General features: G+C 45.3%; 2 protein-coding genes across 3 annotated transcripts; one reads left to right on the forward strand and one right to left on the reverse strand.

The window, feature by feature from the left end:
* Positions 1-1,504: 1,504 nt before the first annotated feature.
* On the forward strand, positions 1,505-5,559 carry cirbpa (cold inducible RNA binding protein a). Of its 2 annotated transcripts, none has more exons than XM_056293969.1 (7): positions 1,505-1,579; positions 2,396-2,495; positions 2,590-2,696; positions 3,436-3,589; positions 3,725-3,890; positions 4,000-4,061; positions 4,647-5,559. In XM_056293969.1, exons 2-7 carry the CDS (start codon positions 2,396-2,398, stop codon positions 4,658-4,660), a joined length of 603 nt encoding a protein of 200 aa, XP_056149944.1. In that variant the 5' UTR covers positions 1,505-1,579; the 3' UTR covers positions 4,661-5,559. The 2 variants fall into 2 exon arrangements, with proteins under 2 accessions (XP_056149944.1, XP_056149945.1); XM_056293970.1 differs by having other exon boundaries at positions 3,436-3,568.
* A 6,235-nt stretch (positions 5,560-11,794) lies between these two features.
* Positions 11,795-15,045, reverse strand: ndufa13 (NADH:ubiquinone oxidoreductase subunit A13). The gene is made up of 5 exons (XM_056293971.1): positions 14,919-15,045; positions 13,671-13,749; positions 13,489-13,560; positions 13,299-13,368; positions 11,795-12,038 (listed from the first exon to the last, which is right to left on the reverse strand). The coding sequence occupies exons 1-5, from the start codon at positions 15,010-15,012 to the stop codon at positions 11,919-11,921; spliced, it is 435 nt and encodes a 144-aa protein (XP_056149946.1). The 5' UTR covers positions 15,013-15,045; the 3' UTR covers positions 11,795-11,918.
* Positions 15,046-20,273: the final 5,228 nt, after the last annotated feature.

Here is a 20,273-nt window from a genome sequence, read left to right on the forward strand (position 1 = left end):
TGTGTGTGTGTGTGTGGGCCATGTGATGGCCTGGCGGCCTGTCCAGGGTGTCTCCCCGCCTGCTGCCCAGTGACTGCTGGGATAGGCTCCAGCATCCCCGCGGCCCTGAGAGCAGGATAAGCGGTTTGGATAACGGATGAGTGGACGGTATGGATTTTGGTTGGCTTTGACATTACAATAAAACGTTAAATAACTGCTAGCATTAACCCCCACCTCATCCCAACCCCCCAACCCCCACCCCACACACCTCTCATTGGTACAATGATAAACAACACAGATTTTACATCATATAATGTTACACCCTCTTATTGCTCCAGAGCGTCGAGAATCGGGTAATTTAAATTAACATATCAGAAAATATAGGAAATAAATGATTATGATAGTAGAAATAAATCATAAATACAAATACATATATCAGAGTCCATCAAGTTTTCAAAATATGCAGGTTGTTTTAGGAATGACAATGTAATACACACTGTTTGCATGCACGTTGAAACCATATCCACTGGCCACCTACCACAAGCCATTGGTAATGGGAACATGACTCGGTCATAACACGCATCTCCTTTGGTTCTTTCTAAAACGTCCACTAGATCGGTGCACCTTTGACCTTTTCATACAGACGCCGAACCAATCTCACGTTTTATCTACGTTGATGAGCCTCGTTTGTGTATGAACACTAGCTTTATACCGAGGAGTTGCCCACCCGCAGCTAAGGGGAAGGCAGGTTTGGGAAGGTAAGTTCGCAGGCATGCTCATCATCTCGTGAGGGGAGTGGGCGCGGCGTGCTGCGTGGGCCTGGCGCGCTGCGTGTTTGATCGCTTCAGATAACCTGCACAGCCAGCGTGGTGCTTTTTGACATACATTTCTGTTTTGCGGCCTCAAAGCCCACCACGAAGCATCCTAACAGCGAAATATTCAACTGCGCCGTAACCGAAAGCAAAATGGTTTCGAAAACGAACGCCCGACGTACCGAAGGGGACATCTTTTTTAACTCCCGCCCCCTCCAAGCGTGACGTCTTTCCGTCAGTTTGAACGCCAGGGGATCCGGAATCCCTTATTTGGCCATGAACGTGATGGTCTTCGCGTCGTACACGTTTAAGCAAAGCCCCACGTCTCTAAATGTAAACGTTTTCGCCTCGCGACCAAACCCCAGTCTTTAGTAACTGCTACGGGCGCTCCGGCAGCGCAGAACTGTCGCGTTCGTCAACATTTCGAGACGTTTCCATATCTACATCTAACAGCGTGATCGATGCATGTTGACTTGGCTGCAATAATGTCATTAACCTTTTTTCGATTTCCAAGTAAAATAAACAAATAAGTAAATAAATAAAACGAAGGGCAGGGTTCTGTTTCTGTACCGCGCGTTGATCGAAACGGGTCGACCGCGCGACGATTTTGGCCGTGTCGAAGCCCCTTTTTCCTGACCGACGTTTCGCATGATGACGCATAACCCCGCCCCTTCTACACCCTCATTTAAATACCTCCCTCCGGTGTATTGAAAAGCCGAGCGCCGCTCAGTTTCCTTTCCGCTTCTGCCGCCCAACTGACAACTCGTGTGAACCCAAGCCAGCTCAAGGTAACCCCCGAACCTTATACATTTAACGTCATTTAACCGTTGCCGGACGAGCTCGTTCCACACCCCTCGTGAATACGTCTGTTTTTCGCGCAAGCCGCTTGATTTGTGCAATGGCCCCGACGGTTGGCCATTTTCGAATCCCGACAGTATCGCCGAACTGCGTCTGGCGGCCTATCGCTGTGATTTGCATCCACCACATCCGATAAAGCGCTCCTTTCAGCGAACGGCGCGTTGTGTTAAGGCGGGAGGAGAGGGGGGAAATGTGCCGCATTTAGTGTTTGCGCCGTTAATCCGTCCGATTCGTGTGTGGCGTAACGCCTTCCGACACGTTGCTAGCGCTAACGGAGCACGCTTAACAAAAGCGACGTAAAATGGCGCTTAACTCCTGCAGAACTGCGAGGGTAGTAGGCCGGAGCTAATCCGCTACCGCTAACGGTAGCCCATTTTCGAAGGCCCACGTCGGACCACCGTTTTGCCCGCTTTTAGGCGACGTTTTCTTCGGTACAGCGCTGAAACCTGGCGCCAAGGGTGTATTAAGCCGTTAATAAAGCAAATCTCGTTTGGATTTCGAACCGGTTTGAAGCGGCCTAGTACGGGTTACGCTGCCCTACTTAAATCACCCATAACCTACTTTTTCTTCGCGGTTGTCCTAACCCCTTACTGAATTCGATTTTTGACTACATACACGATATATATATATATCTATATATAGATATATCTATATATATAAAATGATCATAGACGTGAAGTGCGATCGTGTCCTTTGGTGGCACTCCTAGTTGCACAGCTAACACATGTGCTCTTCTGCGACCAAAGATGTCCGACGAGGGTAAGCTTTTCATCGGGGGACTGAGCTTCGACACCACCGAGGACTCGTTGGCTGCAGCTTTCTCCAAATATGGAAATATCGAAAAAGGTAGATATTGCTTTTGGTGTTTTGGATTTTTTTAGCCGGTTTGTTACGGTAATTCGGTTTAATAAGCGTGCCTTTCGTTTATGTTTTATCCCAGTTGATGTGATCAGGGACAAAGAGAATGGGAGGTCCCGTGGCTTTGGCTTTGTGAAGTTTGATAACGCAGACGACGCGAAGGACGCGCTAGAGGGAATGAACGGCAAGGTAAACCCATCTCGTTTCAGGAACCAGGAATATCTATTTCTTTTCTTTTTTTGTTCTTTGTCATGCATTCTACATGTTTTATATACTTTGTTCGCCCCCCCCCTCTTCTTTGGTTAAGGTTAACCATATCAATATCTTCAATATCCGTTATCTTATTAAGATGGGTGTGTTCTGCTTGAGAGATGCTGCCCTTCAATAGTAGTAAAAATTGTTTTCATTCAAATGGCTTAAAACGTCCATCTTCCTGTAACCTGTATTAAATACATGGCATAATATATAAACCTTTGTTGTTCAACCACATTTCATGGAGAGCCTTGTGTTTGCAGGTTTTCTCTTCCAATACTACACTGGCTGATCTCATAGTAATCATATTGGCGGGTGTAGCGACTGGCTGTAAAGAACCTGCGTACGAACGGTTCCATCGCACATGGCCACCAAGCCAAGTTGTAAAACTATTTCGCACCACCAGGAGGAAAAGCACTGTTCTGTCATTGGTTCAGTGTGTTTAGTGACCAAATCAAAAGGGAAGCAAGGGAGGCGCCCCAGTGGCTCACTGGTAGAGTGCATACCACATAAAGCAATCCTTACTGCAGTGGCCTGGGTTTGAATCCGACCCAAGCATTTTGCTGCATGTCATCCCCACTCGCCCCTTCCTTTCCGGTCTCTTCTATCGCTATCAAAGGTGGACAATCTTAGCGAGAAGCAATGGAAAACGCCTAACTTTTTTCTTGTTTTACAGACTCTGGATGGCAGGTCTATTCGTGTTGACGAAGCAGGAAAGGGCGGAGGTCGCTCTGGGGGTGGCGGCGGCTTCAGAGGAAGTTCACGTGGTGGAGGATTCGGAGGGAGCTACAGCGGCGGCAGGGGGAGAGGTGGGAGAGGTTATTCTAGAGGTACGGGCTAGCAATCTGCACTGGTTGTCTTGCGTCCTCATCTCCAGCGTTTGATTGTGCCCTCATTATTATTCATATTTTGCAACTCGACAGTGTTTTTAATTGATTTGGTTTTTGGGGTGGTCATGCATTTAGGTGGTGGTGGATATAGCAGCGACAGAAGCTTTGGGGACAGGAGCTATGGCAGTGGGGACAGGAGTTATGGCAGCAGTGACAGAAGTTATGGAGGAGACAGGAGTTATGGAGGTGGATACAGGAGTGGAGGAGGCAGTGGATACTCTTCTGGTGGATACAGAGAAAGGTGAGAGGGGAAAAGGCTAAAAATTCCCTCTTCACGTGCTCTTTTATTTTTCCGGTGTAGGTTCGTTCAAAAAAATAAAAATCTGTTTTTCTTTTCCTCCCAATGCTAGGGGTCAGGGTGGCTACGGGGACCGCTCTGGAGGATCCTACAGAGATGGATATGACAGCTATGGTAAGTATAACTAGTGTGTGTGTGTGTGTAAGCGAAGTGTTGGGGCTGTCACTTAAATTAAAACATAAATATATTCAAATTAACAACTTTGGAATTGCGCAAAACAGTCAGGTTAAGTGTTGTCTTTTGGTAGGAAACCTAGGGATCAATTTAAAATTTAACTCCTTTCAGTTAACCAATGAATTCAATATTCAAGCTTTGAGATTGCAAGAGTTGCACAATTAACCTGAGAATTTAAATTATGGTGCACTGGGGTGACAGCCCTGATGTATTGACCTGAGTGAATATCCCCGAATCAGTTACTTGTCCTCACCACTATCTAGTGGGTTACCATATTCTGATAGCTCTCAAACCAAGAAGTTGACGTTCCTTTGAAGAAGAAAAAAAAATTTTTTTTTTAAATGTTGAATGCTAGTCGAGTATATTCAGTTTTGCCATTAGATATTGCTCACACCTAAGTTAGAGCGCTGCTGGGAAGGGAGGTTTGTGTTTTGTCTGTTTGGTGGGTTTAATGGGATGTTGTCAAAACTCTAGTGTTTGTGAACCTTAAGTGTCTTTACCTGTGTGCCCACTTCTTATCCTCAGCTGCACACGAGTAAAAATCTCCCTGATTCAAGATCATCACTTGGCTGGCTGTATTTAAAAGATGCACTCCTCGAGAAAAAATGTCCACGTGTTACTGTCACCTCCATTCTCTGTAGTCGTATTATGTTGTAGTAGCTTAAACATCTTTTGAATGTAGCCATGACTTGGCTATTCCTTGATAAACCCATGTTTAAGCAAGTTGCAGTTGATGATATACCTTACTTGAGGGAGCATCTTAATTGCTTTTGAGGCATTTCGTTTTTCTACTTGATGGATTTCAATGTCACATTCGATTGGATACTAAAACAATATCCCTCCTGTGGCTTTTCTTTTTGAGCAGCCGCTCTCAACTCTGCCCTGTTTTTATGCATAGTACCCTCAAATGTCTCCCGGCTTTCATCACAACCAGGGTATCTTAACGGGGCCCAGTTTAAGTTCAGTGATTGTCTGACCTACCTCCAGTTATAAATAGAACAAGACATGTGAACACTTTTTTTTTCTTCCTATTTTGCATTTTATAAATACATTCCCTTTTAAGTGGTACTAGATAGCTGTGCCTCAGCCATTAGATTTGATAGTTTTAAGTTAGCTGAGGGTCCTGTTTGTTCCATTTTCCAAAAAAGTTAATTCCTTTCAGACTGGTGACCTACACACCTGAAGTGGCTGGCTGTTCATGAAGTTGCAAAATTGCAGCATGCTACAGTCTGTCGAAGGTATTTTTCTTTGCTCAACGCCTGCATTTAAAATTGTTAATGTAAAAATGGACATGTCAAGTGATCAACGGCAAATGTGATATCCCCGATAAATCTCGGCCAGGAGCTATTTTGTACTTTATGTTCTTTGTATCAACCTTTTTTTTTTTTCTTTGTCAATTTGGCTTCATGGAGCCTATTAAAACAGTTTGTGGAAAATATTCTGATTCTTGTGCCTTTCAAAAAAAAGAAAAAAAAAGTACCTCGTAGGAGCTTTGCTAACAAGAACCTGGATCTCTATTATCTACTATTGCTATGTGGGATGAGATGAACTGCGTGTTCAAACATCAAATTTAAACTTCAGAAGATTATTTGTTGCATACAAAAGTGGTTTGGCAATTTCCTTCAAGCTCTTCAGGATTGGCTAAAATTACCTTCTTTTTTTTTATGTGCTTACCAGGATAGGTAGTGATATAAATTAGGTACCCAAATTTGGATGTCAAACTACTGTATTTTGGCCAAGTGAATCCTGAACATGCCTCCAAACTTCAGTACTGGCACCCACCTTATGGACAGATTTTTTTTATAAGCAGTGGTATACTCCCGTCAAAGCTCTTGAGGATACAAATTCATACGCCCCCAAAGTGGCGCATGGTAATGCAGAGTGAACGGCTGGTCATGTTAATGCTTCATTGCGTTCAAGAGGTCAGCTACTTCCAAAACCAACAAGTCCTTGGAGTGATGTGTTGCGCCTACCAACAAGTGCTCTTCAGAGATGAAAGCTGCTCTCTTGCCTAGTTCATATGTGGAGAAACAGTAGGCCAGTTCACGTGAGGTAAAAACTCCTTTTGCTTTGCTCACATCCTACCAAGTCAGTTGGAAAGTTCTCATTTTGTTGCCATGAATATCTTCAAAGTTAGCAACTGTTTTGAAAGCCCTCAAATGTCAAACATGCCATGGCCGCCTCCGCATTCGACACATGTTCTATGAGAAATGCCATTTTAGGAATTGACACTTGATTGTGGTACTCCAGCTGCTCTGAATCCACCTAAAGGCATGGACCCCCTCTGTCACGGATAGTATTTCCTTAAGTCCGCCCTCTGTCCGTCACATTCGTCTCTCAAATTTGCTTCACAAACCTTCCCAAAACTGTCAGTTGACTTATCATGCCTTTAAAAAAAAAAAAAAGTGTTGTGTGGGATATTTCTTGTATTCAATTAAGCGGTGAGTGTCAGGCGAGCTATGAATACTGTTGCATGCTTATGACTGGGTTTTCATTGTTATCTTGATGTTTGTGATTGCTTGTAATTCACCTCTTAATTTCTTTTGTCTAGGATGACCTGGCCACTGGAGGCCATCATGGATATCTTCTCCGTGTCTGATATAACAGGCCTCAGTTGGCAGGAACAGCTAGAGTCTGTTGCCAGGTAAGTTCTCACTTGGCTTTGAGGGGAAAAAAACATTGGTTGATTGGCGTTGGATCAGAAAACATGCTTCATGATTTAACTTGTCAAGCTTATTGTCCTTATTACCTTATTTCAGGTTCAACAGCTGCAACAGTGGGGTAACTGCAAGCAGCAGATCAAGTCTACATGAGTGATCAGAGATGCTTAATGGTTTATGGAGGCCATGATATGAGCTGCTTTGACAAATGAGCAACACGACTTACTTTTTTGAGGGGCTGGGTGTAAAAGTGAAATAAGAATTGGCCAATTAAAATTTTCTTTCAGTTTAAATATCCATTCAAGCAGAACAAAACTCCAGATAGTGCACAGTCATGCATTTTCCTAAGAGATGTGCACCGTGCAGTGTAGCACTATCGGTGCAGTTTTTGGATTTAGTGCCTTTTCTCAAGGGCACTTGGACAGTAATGGATTGTGTTGGTAGTGGGCACCATAGATTTCAATGACTTTGTTGACAGGTTGTGAGCCAATCAATGTAAGGCCTGAAGGATGAATCAGACCTGATAGAAATTGGCATTGTAAGGTTGCAGCCCCTTCCGGCCAGCTGGGTGATTGGTATTCGGTGTGCCTTTCTCCAGTGAGTTTGACTACATGTCAAATAGTAAAATACAGGGATGTTGTTTTGCTGTCAATAAAAATTGTATTGTGAATTTAACACCAGATGTAACTCCTCAATCTTAATAAATTAAGGCAAATTAACAATTTATGGTATTTTACTTTGCATTTGTTCACGAGTTCTTTGAAATTGGAACATGCAACAAATATTTTTTTGTTAATTGTCCACACAGGCCAATTTGGGTATTTTAGAAAAATACTGAATTTTTCCCTTTTTCTTTTCTTGATTGTCTTCTATGAAACTCAGGGACAATAGAGTAAAAAAATGTTTTTTATTTGTAATTGGGGTTCATTATAATGAAACATGGCTTACGTAAGACTGATGAGGCTAATAATACCGTAACTCTTGTAAGATTCTCTTTTGTTAATATTAGAAATTTCTGGTCTGGCCATGTCAAAAGAATTGTGGAAGGTTTGAGTTTCTTTCACATTAAGCTAACTGTGGTTGACTAGCTTCATGCTAAGTGTCGTGGCGCACTGCAGGGTTAAAATGCTCATCACTGGCTCTTGGCAGTTCATTGCCACACATGGCCTGACTAGGTGAGCGGTGTAGACATGTCAAGTGTTTTGAACTACACAATGTCCTTTTTGAATAGGAATAGTCATCTCCCTTCTCCACATCTGGGTGGGTGGAGTGAAGGGGACAGATGTTAACAGTGACTGTAAGAGATGCCCTGGACTGGGTATTGTCTTACAGTGCTTCCTCTGATAGATCAAGATGCTTTTGATGGACCCTAACCTGGTGAAAGATCAGTCTCTGGACCAAAGTTCATAACTTCTTGGTCTCTGCTGCTGATAATTGTCCTCGTAACTTGACATGTAGGTAGGTGTAAGGAGCTGGTCTTCTGAGAGCCTTCACACATGTTGTATTGAACTGGGTTGGGTGTCACAGGCTCTGCACTCTCAATGTTTGCAACCTACCTGACGGGGTCGCTGCTACCAGGTGACGTGGAGGGGATCTGTGTCGGAGCCTCGCAGACTGACTACAGGCATGCCACAGGGTTCGGTTCTGGGTCCTCTCCTTTTCTCCCTGTACACAACATCCCTGGGTTGTTATTCGCTCGCATGGCTTCTCTTACCATTGTTATGCCGATGACACCCAGCTGATCTTGTCCTTTCCTCCTGACACACAAGTAGAGACATGCATTGCTGCGTCTCGGAGTGCATGGCGACACACCACCTAAAGCTCAATCTGGACAAGACAGGGGTGATGTACCTCCTGGTGAAAGGTTGCCTGCACCGAGACCTGGCCATCACCATTGACAACACAGTGGCGACGCCAAATCGGACTGTGAGGAATCTGGGTGTGATCCTGGACGACCAACTGTCGTTTGCTGAAAACGTTGCATCGGTTGCTCGCTCCTGCAGATTTCTCCTCTATAACGTCAAGAGGATTCGCCCATTCCTCACCGATGAGATGGCACAGGTGCTCATCCAGGCTCTGGTCATCTCCCGGCTGGACTACGGCAACTCCCTCCTTGCTGGTGTCCCGGCGTCGGCCATCAGACCTCTGGAGTTTGTTCGGAAAGCTGCAGCTCGTCTGGTGTTCAACCACCCTAAGTTCTCCCACACAGCTCCCCTTCTCATGTCCCTACACTGGCTCCCAGTAGCTGTTCGCATCTAGTTTAAGACTGGTGTTAGCCTACAGGGCAGTGAAAGGAACAACGCCTTCCTATCTCCAGGCCATGGTCAAGCCCTACACCCCCGCCTGACCACTTCGCTCTGCTGCCTCGGGACGCCTGGTTGCCCTGTCGCTCAGAGGTCTTTGCTGCCGATCGACCCAGTCACGGCTCTTTTCTGTCCTGGCCTCACAGTGGTGGAATGAACTCTCCCCACTGACGTCAGGACAGCGGAGTCGCTGCCCATCTTTCAGCGCAGGTTGAAAACTCACCTCTTTAAGAACTACTACCCTGTTACTTGTTCTTAGCACTTATTGTATTCACTCATTAAATGTTTTTTTGTATTTCTTGCACTTTTAACACTGGTTTTGCTCTTAGATGCTTGTTTAGATGCACTTGTGACCTCTGATGACTAGTAGTTCTCCTGATTTCCTACATTAAACGCACTTATTGTAAGTCGCTTTGGATAAAAGCGTCGGCTAAATGACTAATGAACAACTGAATGTTTGCTATCAGATTTGATAATTCTGGAGGATGTCTTTTAGGGGGAATATCTTTTCTGGTGATTTGTGCTGATACATAAGCTCATTTATGCTTAGAAAAATTCAATTTTAGTCAACTCTTAAGTTTCATCTAGTCAAAAAATTCATGCAGTGGTGTGGAGACTACATATGATACTGAGTTATAGTCATTGCATGCTCAGAATGAAACTGCATACTAGAATTGACTGGTTGGCCTAATGACCAGACAACTCAGTTCAATATTTCCTTTTTTTTTCTTTTCTTTTTTTTAATCAATGCAATATGTCTGCAGTATGATTGTAAGTTGTTATTTATCTTGCAATGTGTACAGATATCACCTAAAAGTCCTTATATGCTTGTAACATTTTTCACTTTAGTATTTTATACATAAAATACCTGGATAATGATTTGTAGATGTTAAGATGTTCATGGTCCTTTTGAACTTATGTGTTGTTCATATCTAAGTCTTTAACCATCCCACCAAGAGAAATTCTTAGGTGAGATTTTGCTTGACCAAAAATAAATTAAATACACTGCTCAAAAAAATAAAGGGAACACATAAGCAATGCAATGTAGCTCCAAGTCAATCACACTTTTGCGATATCAACCTGTCCAGTTAGGAAGCAACACTGATTTGTGAATCAATTTCACCTGTTGGTAAATTGTCTAATTTCCACCAGGTGGAAATTAGACAATTTGCAAGACAACCCCTATAAAAGTAATGGATTTGCAGGTGGTGGCCAAAGACCATTTGCCTGTCCTCATCTTTTCTGGCCGATCTTTGGTTAGTTTTTCATTTTGCTAGTGCCCTCACCACTAGAGGTGGCATGAGGCGGTATCTGCAACCTACAGAAGTTGCTCAGGTAGTGCAGCTCATCCAGGATGGCACATCAGTGCGTGCTGTGGCAAGAAGATTTGATGTGTCTCCCAGCACAGTGTCCAGAGCATGGAGGAGGTACCAGGAGACAGGCCAGTACACCAGGAGACATGGAGGGGGCCGCAGGAAGACAACAACCCCGCAGCAGGACTGCTATCTGGTCCTTTGTGCAAGGAGGAACAGGAGGAGCACTGCCGGAGCCCTACAAAACGACCTTCAACAGGCCACTAATGTGCAGGTTTCTGCTCAAACAGTGAGAAACTGAATGCATGAGGATGGTATGAGGGCCCGACGTCCACAATTGGGGCCTGTGCTCACAGCCCAACACCGTGCAGCCCGATTGACCTTTGCCAGAGAACATCTTGGTTGGCAGATTCGCCATTGGCGCCCTGTGCTCTTCACAGATGAGAGCAGGTTCACACTGAACACATCTGACAGACGTGAGAGAGTCTGGAGACGCTGTGGAGAACGTTCTGCTGCCTGCAACATCCTCCAGCATGACCGGTTTGGCGGTGGGTCAGTGATGGTCTGGGGAGGCATATCCTTAGAGGGCCGCACAGACCTCTACGTGCTAGCCAGAGGTACCATGACTGCCATTAGGTACCGGGATGAGATCCTCAGACCATATGCTGGTACAGTGGGCCCTGGGTTCCTGCTCATGCATGACAATGCTTGTCCTCATGTGGCCATAGTGTGTCAGCAGTTCCTGTATGTCGAGGGCATCGATGCTATGGACTGGCCTGCACGTTCCCCAGACCTGAATCCAATCGAGCACCTCTGGGACATCATGTCTCGTACCATCCGCCAACGCGATGTCGCACCACAGACTGTCCAGGAGTTGACCGATGCCCTGATCCAGGTCTGGGAGGAGATCCCTCAGGAGACCATCCGTCGTCTCATCAGGAGCATGCCCAGACGTTGTAGGGAGTGCATACAGGCACGTGGAGGCCACACACACTACTGAGCCTCATTTTGAATTGTCTTGAAGAATTTCCACAGAAGTTGGATCAGCCTATGTTCTCATTTTCCACTTTGATTTTGAGTATGATTCTGAATCCAGACCTTAATGGGCTAATGATTTTGATTTCCATTGATCATTCTTAGGTTATTTTGCTCTAAACACATTCCTCTGTCTAATAAATAAAGATTTTCAGCTGAAATATTTCATTCATCGAGGTCTATATTATGTTTTTAGGTGTTCCCTTTATTTTTTTGAGCAGTGTATGTACACACCTCCCCTTCAACTGGCTGTGCTGATGCATTTCATATAATATAAACTGACTGTGCCAGTATTTCCATCACAGTTTCCTCTTGAATGTCTAATATTCTGATTGTAGGTAAAAATGAAAGGTAGGCCAGGATGGTGGTAGAGAAAAGAAACTTTTAATATCGAACATTTACAAGCTGGGTTGAGCACCGGCTCAGGTCCACAAATGACCGACTGTGGAAGGTCAAGGTGGTAAGGACTGCATCTGTCTCGGGGCCCTACATGTACCAATGGAGGCCGAAGCGCTCATGCAAAAGCTGTTCACGAGGTCGAAGATTAAACACCTCGTCTACGAGAGGGCTGACCCATCGCTCTGTGTGAAAAACTCTCTCACCAACCTGCAGCAGAGTGTAAAAAGAAAGATAAACATTAAAGGCGAGTAAAACCACCTCTTGATCAACAGGAGGTTGAAAGATGGATGTGGGCATATGGCAAAACTCAAGCCCATGACCTGGAAGATATGAGACTAAGATTACCAAAGGTATGTTTTAATATCAGATGATATGCAATCATAGATACATTTAATAGACATGACATAATTATGCATTTGCATATCATTGTCTATGGTAAGCACTTTGTTGGTTAGTAGATGAGTTACTTGTTCAAACTACCCCCAAAAGTATGACCCAAGGGAGTACATCATAATCTGCACATTGCACACTGATCCAAAGGAATTTAATCGAGTGCAACATGACTTGGGTATATATCCATGAAGACCAAGCTAGTAGCTTGGTCTAGTCAGAAAGGCACGAACTGATGAAGCCTCTTGGATGAGGGGCGAAACATCTTCACGGATATATACCAAGTCCAGTTGCACTCGATTCAATTCCTTTGGATAACCATGACCTGGATGAATGAGAACATTCACAGACATTGCACAGTGATAAATATTAAATACTGTATCTGTTGTGGCCATGGAGCTCTAATTAAGAATACCTGTCAAAAATGTACTAATTTAAAGGTATACTATATAATATTGACACCTATGAATGGGAAGGGACCTGAAACCAAAAACCCCGACTCCATCCTCCTCCCCCTTCCAAAAGAACTACAAACATGACTCCTAAGAGAATCAGTGGAGATAATTGATCTACATTGAAATGAAGTTTACCTTTTAGGACTAATCAGTGTCAGTCTACTTGTGTAACAGACATTTGGCCCAAACAGAGGAAATAATTCCATTTTAAACATCACTTGCCATATTTTTTTGGGGGGGGGCGCTTTCCTATTTTTTCTTTATTTTTGGGGAAGGGGGCTTTCCCATATTGTTTCAGTTATCACTATATACAAAATGGTTATAAACATGTCACTTGATAGGGGAAAAAAACATTTCATTTTCAAGAATGTCTATTTGAATTTTAAAATCGGAATGCTCTTGAGTCTGTCATGGTTAATATGTGTGAGAATGTTTAATTTCTTAAATCCACCAATTACAGTTTGTTGTATTGTGCTTACAGTTAAGATGAAAGAAAGTAGAACGTTGCATGGATAATTCTATTGAAAATAAACAGTGGCCCACAAGAAATATTCCTCATTACGTCTCGGAAATACCAGGAGCTTATCATTTCAAACAATGCTACACATAAATTCAGTTTTACCTTCCAGCCAGGGACATCCTTCATTATGACAGCCTCCTCCTCTAGATTTTCCCGCAACAGCCGAAGTGTCCTGGTGAAACAAGTATCAAATTATTAAATTCAGAGGCCATTTGAACAAACGTAACTACTGCCAAGTTTTGGAAAATAAGTACATAGCAGTGAGTGTGTCAGTGAGAGGGTTTTGGCTGACCTTCGGTCAGATTCTGCCTGCATCAGGGGCAAAAGAGCTATCCTGGCCTCCAGTTCCTCAATCAGCAATCGCCTGCAACACACACATATAGATATTTCCACCTGATCAGTCCCAGAGTGGCTGTGAATTTTACATATGGCTATAGATATTGTTTAAGCTGTAAATAATAAAACACAGCCTACCTCCTTTCTCTGTTCCATTTAAAAAGCCTCCAGTAACCAAACAGCAAAATGCCGATTCCAATGCCAAACATGCTATACCCTGGAAATGAAAGAGAGGACATTCATCACATGGCACATGTCTTTCCAAGCAGTTCTAGGACCTAGGCTGTTTCATCTGGATTTTTGTTTAACACTTCAAGATAACTCTTCTATTCTCTTCACATAGGGGCAGCATGGCTCAGGAGGTAGAGTGGGTGGTCTAGTAATCGGAAGGTCGCTGGTTCGATCCCCGGCTCCTCCAGAAAGCGTGTCGAAGTGTCCTTGAGCAAGACACTGAACCCATAACTCCTCCTGATGAGCAGGTTGGTGCCTTGCATGGCAGCCTCTGCCATCAGTGTATGAATGTGTCTCAGTGGGTGAATGTGAGGCGTACACTGTAAAGCGCTCCTAGTGGTCAGATGACTAGAAAAGCGCTATAAAATGCAGTCCATTTACATACCAGTAACCGTCCGTACTGGTGATCAGATGGTAACCAAGGAAACATGCTTAATACAACTACCTCAGAATTGACACGTAAAGCATTATGAGTGATAGGACCGCTATGGCTGGAAATGCAGAATTTTTTGAGCCAAAATGTCCTATAGTGCGAGCCTATCCAAGAAACTTATGGAAATATGTTTGGAATGCCATGAACCCACAAAGCATGTGCCACCCGCGTCGTACAAGCTTAAGAGGGACATATGACCGAATGCATATGGAGCCCAAGACTATGGAGGAGTCTTTTCTCATTTAACTTGCTCATGACCTCAAATCAGCCGGTAATCAACTTTATCTAAAATCAGGGGGACAATATGTTGGGAAAGTGGACCATCGTTATTTAACCCCGTAGAGGTTTCCTTCCGTGCGTGGACGCGCCGCACAATGAGCACGATCGTTGGCGAGCGCTGTCCTGCAGACATTTTCAGTTTGAAGTGAACCGTGTCATTCACGACCTGATGGCGAGCGTTATTCACTCCCTTCCCCGACACACACGTGTGACGTCATGACGTTTTAAAACAAACATCTGGAATTCGACGACTGGCAGCAATTTAGGGATTCAACAAATGTCCCGTTTAGCCGAGGTTAGCGCGCTCGCTCGCCCCGTCTCTGTCGGTTTGCGAGCATTAGCCGCCGCCTAGCCGCCGAGTTCCAAGTCCAGTTGATAGACACTTCCTGACAGGGAGGGACTCGTTTGGAAAGTTAGTTCAAAATATGCGTGAATAAGCGTACCCGATAGTCCTCGCTTCGGTAGGTTCCTCTTATAATCGATAGGACCATAGCCTCCCGGAGGAGGCATGTCCTGCTTCACCTTGGACGCCGACATCTTCCAGCCTGCTCCAAAACAGAGGGCGGTGACGTCATCGAGTTTGTTCTTCTTCCCCTTCTTCTTTTACGGCGGTTGGCGTCCATCTTGGCGCGTTACCGCCCCCTTCTGCTCCAACGTGTGGATCAGAAAACGTTCTTCCGTCCTTTATCCAAACCGATTATCCTGCTCTTTTTTTTTTACACGGTGATGCTGGTCGCATGGCCTGGGTCCTGGCGTCTGGACACTGCTTGGCATCCTGCGCATCATATTCTTCATACATTTTATAATTCCATTATAATTCTGTTGATCCTCTTTCAATGTTTATTCTGTAAATCGTGTACACACAACATCCCTCCTCTGTTGCTCTCCCTGAGGCTTCTTCCTATTTTTTCTCCCTGTTAAAAGGTTTCTTTTTTAGGGAGTTGTTCCTTATCCGATGGACAGGATGTTGTGTTGCTGTAAAGCCCACTGAGGCAAATTTGCAATTTGTGATGTTGTGCTATACAAATAAAATCGACTTGACTTGGCTTGACTCTCAGGGTCGCGGGGGTGCTAAATCCCTTAAAAAAACACACCTATATGCACGCTCGCGTGCTCGAGTGCACACACACAAAACTACATTTTAACCTCCAAGCTTATGACCTAGTCCTACTATAAAATCCCTATCCATGTCAGCCACCCTAGCACCCTTACCCTTACCCTGCTTATCCATCATATCCTATAAAAAACCTGGTATCCTTTAAGAAAACTAACAGTACCCTGACCTGGGCTGTCTCACCCATCCATCCATTATACAAACCGCTTATCCTGCTCTCGGGATCGCAGGGATGCTGGAGCCTTTCCCAGCAGTCACTGGGCGGCAGGTGGGGAGACACCCTGGACAGTCACTGGGCGGCAGGCGGGTAGACACCCTGGACAGGCCGCCAGGCCGTCACAGGGCTCTCTCACCCATGCTCAGTAAACCTTTTAATGTGAATCCCTGCACCCCTAATTCCCTCAGCTTATCCCTCATCATCTCTCTCTGTGTCCCATACCCCCTACAACACAGAACTACATGCTCCACTGACGCCCCCTGTGTCCATTACCTTGCCCTAATAACTTTGACACTCTTTGGGATTTAATATCGATGACCCCCTCTGTCTCACTTGTCTTGCCCCATTTGGTTGTTGTTGTTTTGTTTTGTTTTTCCCCAGATTACACGTTTAACCTCTGCTTTACTGATGCTAAATTGCATTTCTATATTTCCTTTGAAAACCCTCTTTACCAACCCAACCACCCCCTCATTCCCCCTCACGCCTACATGCGCTGGAACCCACAGGCATTTTACCGGACCTCACTGGTTCGCCATTCTTGGGTCTGACTGAAGGACTTCATCTTGGCAGCTGCTTGAATGGAAAGACCTTAACCCTGCTAGTGCCGAGGATGAATCTGAGCATATCAACACCTCACCTCACCTAGTTTTTTTCTTTCCACCCATCGTAGTGCAACCAACACTCCCAAAATCTCCACTGTGTAAACCCCTAGTTTATTGGATGTTCTCCTGTTGATTTTAATTCTTTTTGCTGGTATTTGCGACCCCATATCCTGTCACTCCTGTCTCAGGTTCCTTGGCACCATCTGTATAAATCTGTGTAAATCCACTATACTTATAGCTGAATGCACTTACCAAGTCAGTTTTATCTGTTCTCCTCTTTACCTCCAACAGATCCCAGTCTATATCAGGCCACACAAGCATTCATGAGCCCATCACCGGGTAAACCACTGAAGGGCTTATCCTCAGATCAAACACCCCAAATTCTTTTGCAGCGTCCTTCCCTACCCGACCAAAGTTATCCCTCTGATACCTTCCATTCTCACAGCACCCCTGCAACACTTTAGTGGGGTGAGAATTATTGTGTCGCTGCAAATTAGCCCAGTAATTTTGCCATTAGTTGCATCTTTCTTGATTCCAACGGCATGTCTCCCATGGGCGGGCACTGGTGATGTCACAGCTGTCCCAGGACTCACCCTCTTCGTCCCAGTCTCCCTAATTGTCTCCCTTATCTTGGCCACTCCCCCTGCCCTAGTTTCTCTCTCCTGTCCGTGTATGTGCGCTTCAGGATTGGGGGCAGGTGTGCGGCAGGCAGAGCAGAGGTCCGCCATCTGCATCTCATCTACTGCAATCAACCCTGCTCCTTATACCTGCCTCCTGCGCGGCCTTGCCGCGTGGCCGCATCGCGGTGCCCGCTCAGGTCAGTCTGCACTTCCAGCCTTTACGCTGAGACGTTACCTGTCACCCGATTCCTTGTCTAAACCTTGCTCTCCGTGTTTCCCCACAGTCCTGCCTGCTCTGCCCAGCCCCTGCCTCCAGACTTTGGTCTATTTCCGGGACCCCCCCGCTTGTCTTCCGGTTTGGTCGAGGCCCCCCCCCCATCCCTTCCCGTGTGCGCCCTTGCCCTGGACCCAGCGGTCCCCGTCTGCTCCTCGCTCTACCGGCTCATCTTGTCGGGCATTAAAGGACTTGTTTTACTGAAACCCTGCCTTGAGTCTGTCTGTGACGGCATACTGGGTTCGGCCTTGCAGCCCCGGTTAACAGGTGACGTTTCAAAAGCTCCACTGCACACTCTCAATGCCTGTGCCTGAATCACCCCCCCCCCCAATTTCCTTATCAGAGACCTGGCTGCTCAGCCATACGCTAGTTAATCAACACATCTTATTAAGGTCACATATGTTCTTTTCAATGATGAGCAACTTGCTACCTGTTCCCTACCTGTCATATTTAATCACATTTACTTTTTTTTTTTTGCTTGATATGGAAGTGTTGTGTATCAGCAAGGAGGAAGTGAGGGCAGCTATGGGGAGGATGAAGAGTGGAAAGGCAGCTGGTCCAGATGACATACCTGTGGAGGTGTTTAGGAGAGATGGCAGTGGGGTTTTTAACTAGATTGTTTTAACACACTCTTGGAAAGTGAGAGGATGCCCGAGGAGCAGAGAAGAAGCATACTGGTACCGATTTTCAAGAATAAGGGTGCTGTGCAGAACTGTAGCAACCGCAGAGGTATAAAGTTGCTCAGCCACAGCGTGGAGATATGGGGAAGGGCAACAGAAGCTAGGTTAAGAGGAGAGGTGACGATTGGCGAGCTGCAGTATGGTTTCATGCCACGGGAGGGCGCCACAGATGCGGTGTTTGCGCTGAGCAGTGTAGAGAAGGCCAGGAGGAGTTGCATTGTGTCTTTGTGGATTTAGAGAAAGCATATGGCGGGGCGGTGCAGTGGTTAGCGCGGTCGCCTCGGGTTTCCTGAACACACACTACATCCGGATTTACAGCCGTTTCTTTAATGAAATGCTTGAGTTCCTGGACACTGGCCAGTAAGCTTCTGGCATTTCTTTGCAAGAGAATTACCATAATTGGTATTAACCAACCCGTGGTGCTCCCTGGCTTGACTGACCGGTGAGGTTCTCCCTCACTTCTCCCCATGTCAGTCCCACTAATCCTAAATGATTCACTGCTGCTTTGACAATCAGCTGAATTTTATCATTTTTTTGACTTAACTTCAGCCGTACTGTTAATCACTCTTGCAGTGGGAATGTTGCTCAAGTCCTTTTGTCCACATACTATATCCTGTCATTTGTTCTTTGTTGTAGCTCTTGAACCCCTATTACTCCTTCATTAGTAGCATTATTCTGTTCTGACACTTGAGTGATGCTTCTTTCCACTTTTTGGATTTGATTCTCCCGCCTCATAACCTCACACTCACCGCATAATAATAACGGATTACATTTATATAGCCCTTTATCTTGACAGCCAAGGAGCTTGACATTGAAGGGGGAAACTCAATCAACACCAATGTGTAGCACCCACCTGGGTGATGCACGGCAGCCATGTTGCACCAAAACGCTCACCACACATCAGCTTGAGGTGGAGAGGGCGGAATCACTGAGCCAAATACACGGGGGTGATTAGGTGGCCAGGTGGAGAGAGCCAGGTTGGGAATTTTGCCAGGACGCCGGCGGACCCTGCTACTCTTTGCGATAAGTGCCATGGGATCTTTAATGACCACAGTGAGTCAGGACATTAGCTTAACATCTCATCCGAAGGATGGAATCTCCTACTGCAGCATGTCTCCATCACTACTATGGGACATTTTTTCTAATTATTATTAGGACCAGAGGGAAGACTGCCGCCTACTGGCCCACCAGCACCACTTACAGCAGCAACTCAGTTTTTCTAGGAGGTTTCCCATTCAAGTACTAGCCAAGCCTATACCTGCTTAGCTTCTGTCAGTTCAGTAGAGCCAGGGTACATGTTGGTATGGCTGCTGGTGATATGCCATATTATGGGCCCCTGCACAGTTACAGCATTTTGGTCGAGTCCCTGCTCCACAATTTCCATACTCGTGGTTGCCCCCGCATCGAGCACATCTCCCTGCTCTTCAGTTTTGGCTGTGCCCAAACCTTTGGCAATTAACACGCCTCACTGACTTTGGCACAAACACCTTTTAACTCATAAAACCCCGGAATACTTTCTTTGGCACACTCTCCCCATCAAATATAATCAGTGCCGTTTAACTGCCCTTTTTCACTCCTTTTGTTATTTTCAGTCTTTGTGCACTGTCTATTTTTCCTCTTTTTGAAATTCCTCTTTAGTTCCGCCATACCGGCACTCATTGGCACCCCCGTGATCCCTCCTCCCTCCTTTACATTCAGCACCATTTTGTGCTCTCACCCACCCTGTGCTTGCCACCTTTAGTTTCCCTATCTTTTAGTTTGACTGCTTTCTCAAGTTCTTCATTCGCACAGCTCCCCAATAGGTTGCCATCATTACAGGCCTTCGCATATAGTAGCTCCCCTGTCTTACTTGCCAGAGTTGTTGTTGGCACAAACGGGTTGACTTTCTTTTTCTTGAGCCTTTTCATTGAACCTAATTATCTCAGGTCTTTCCCTCTGAATGCCATTCTTCCTCACGTCCAGATCTCTCATCATTGTCATTTTTTATTTTATTCCCATTCACTTGTTTGCCTCGATTTCATTCACTCATCCCCTCATTTCCCCCGCTTTCTCTTCATCCCTCCCTCAATCCGTTTCTGACTATACCTGTCTACCTCCGATCCATTCACTGAGCAGTCGTGCTCAACCGCCACCATGACGGTATCTTCAACTCGGTTTGAATTTCCTGCGTTTTGCCGGTTAGTTCCTCGTTCACGTCCGGCCGCCATCTCTGATACTCCCAAATGGCTTGAAAGCTATGGAGTATTACATCATTCAAAAAGGTGTACTTAAAAACGGTTTTGTATCTGTAA

This window comes from Lampris incognitus, chromosome 14, assembly GCF_029633865.1.
Source record: "Lampris incognitus isolate fLamInc1 chromosome 14, fLamInc1.hap2, whole genome shotgun sequence".
Classification (NCBI taxonomy): domain Eukaryota; kingdom Metazoa; phylum Chordata; class Actinopteri; order Lampriformes; family Lampridae; genus Lampris; species Lampris incognitus.

Excerpts from the sequence above, each read along its gene's own strand:
- ndufa13 (XM_056293971.1), bottom strand. The coding sequence starts at position 15,012 with ATGTCGGCGTCCAAGGTGAAGCAGGACATGCCTCCTCCGGGAGGCTAT. Across the intron at positions 13,561-13,670 it reads AAATGGAACAGAGAAAGGAG|GCGATTGCTGATTGAGGAAC; the intron begins GTAGGCTGTGTT and ends TGTGTGTTGCAG. Across the intron at positions 12,039-13,298 it reads AGGATGTCCCTGGCTGGAAG|GTTGGTGAGAGAGTTTTTCA; the intron begins GTAAAACTGAAT and ends ACTCTGCTGCAG.
- cirbpa (XM_056293969.1), top strand. The coding sequence starts at position 2,396 with ATGTCCGACGAGGGTAAGCTTTTCATCGGGGGACTGAGCTTCGACACC. Across the intron at positions 2,697-3,435 it reads TAGAGGGAATGAACGGCAAG|ACTCTGGATGGCAGGTCTAT; the intron begins GTAAACCCATCT and ends CTTGTTTTACAG. Across the intron at positions 3,891-3,999 it reads TCTGGTGGATACAGAGAAAG|GGGTCAGGGTGGCTACGGGG; the intron begins GTGAGAGGGGAA and ends TCCCAATGCTAG.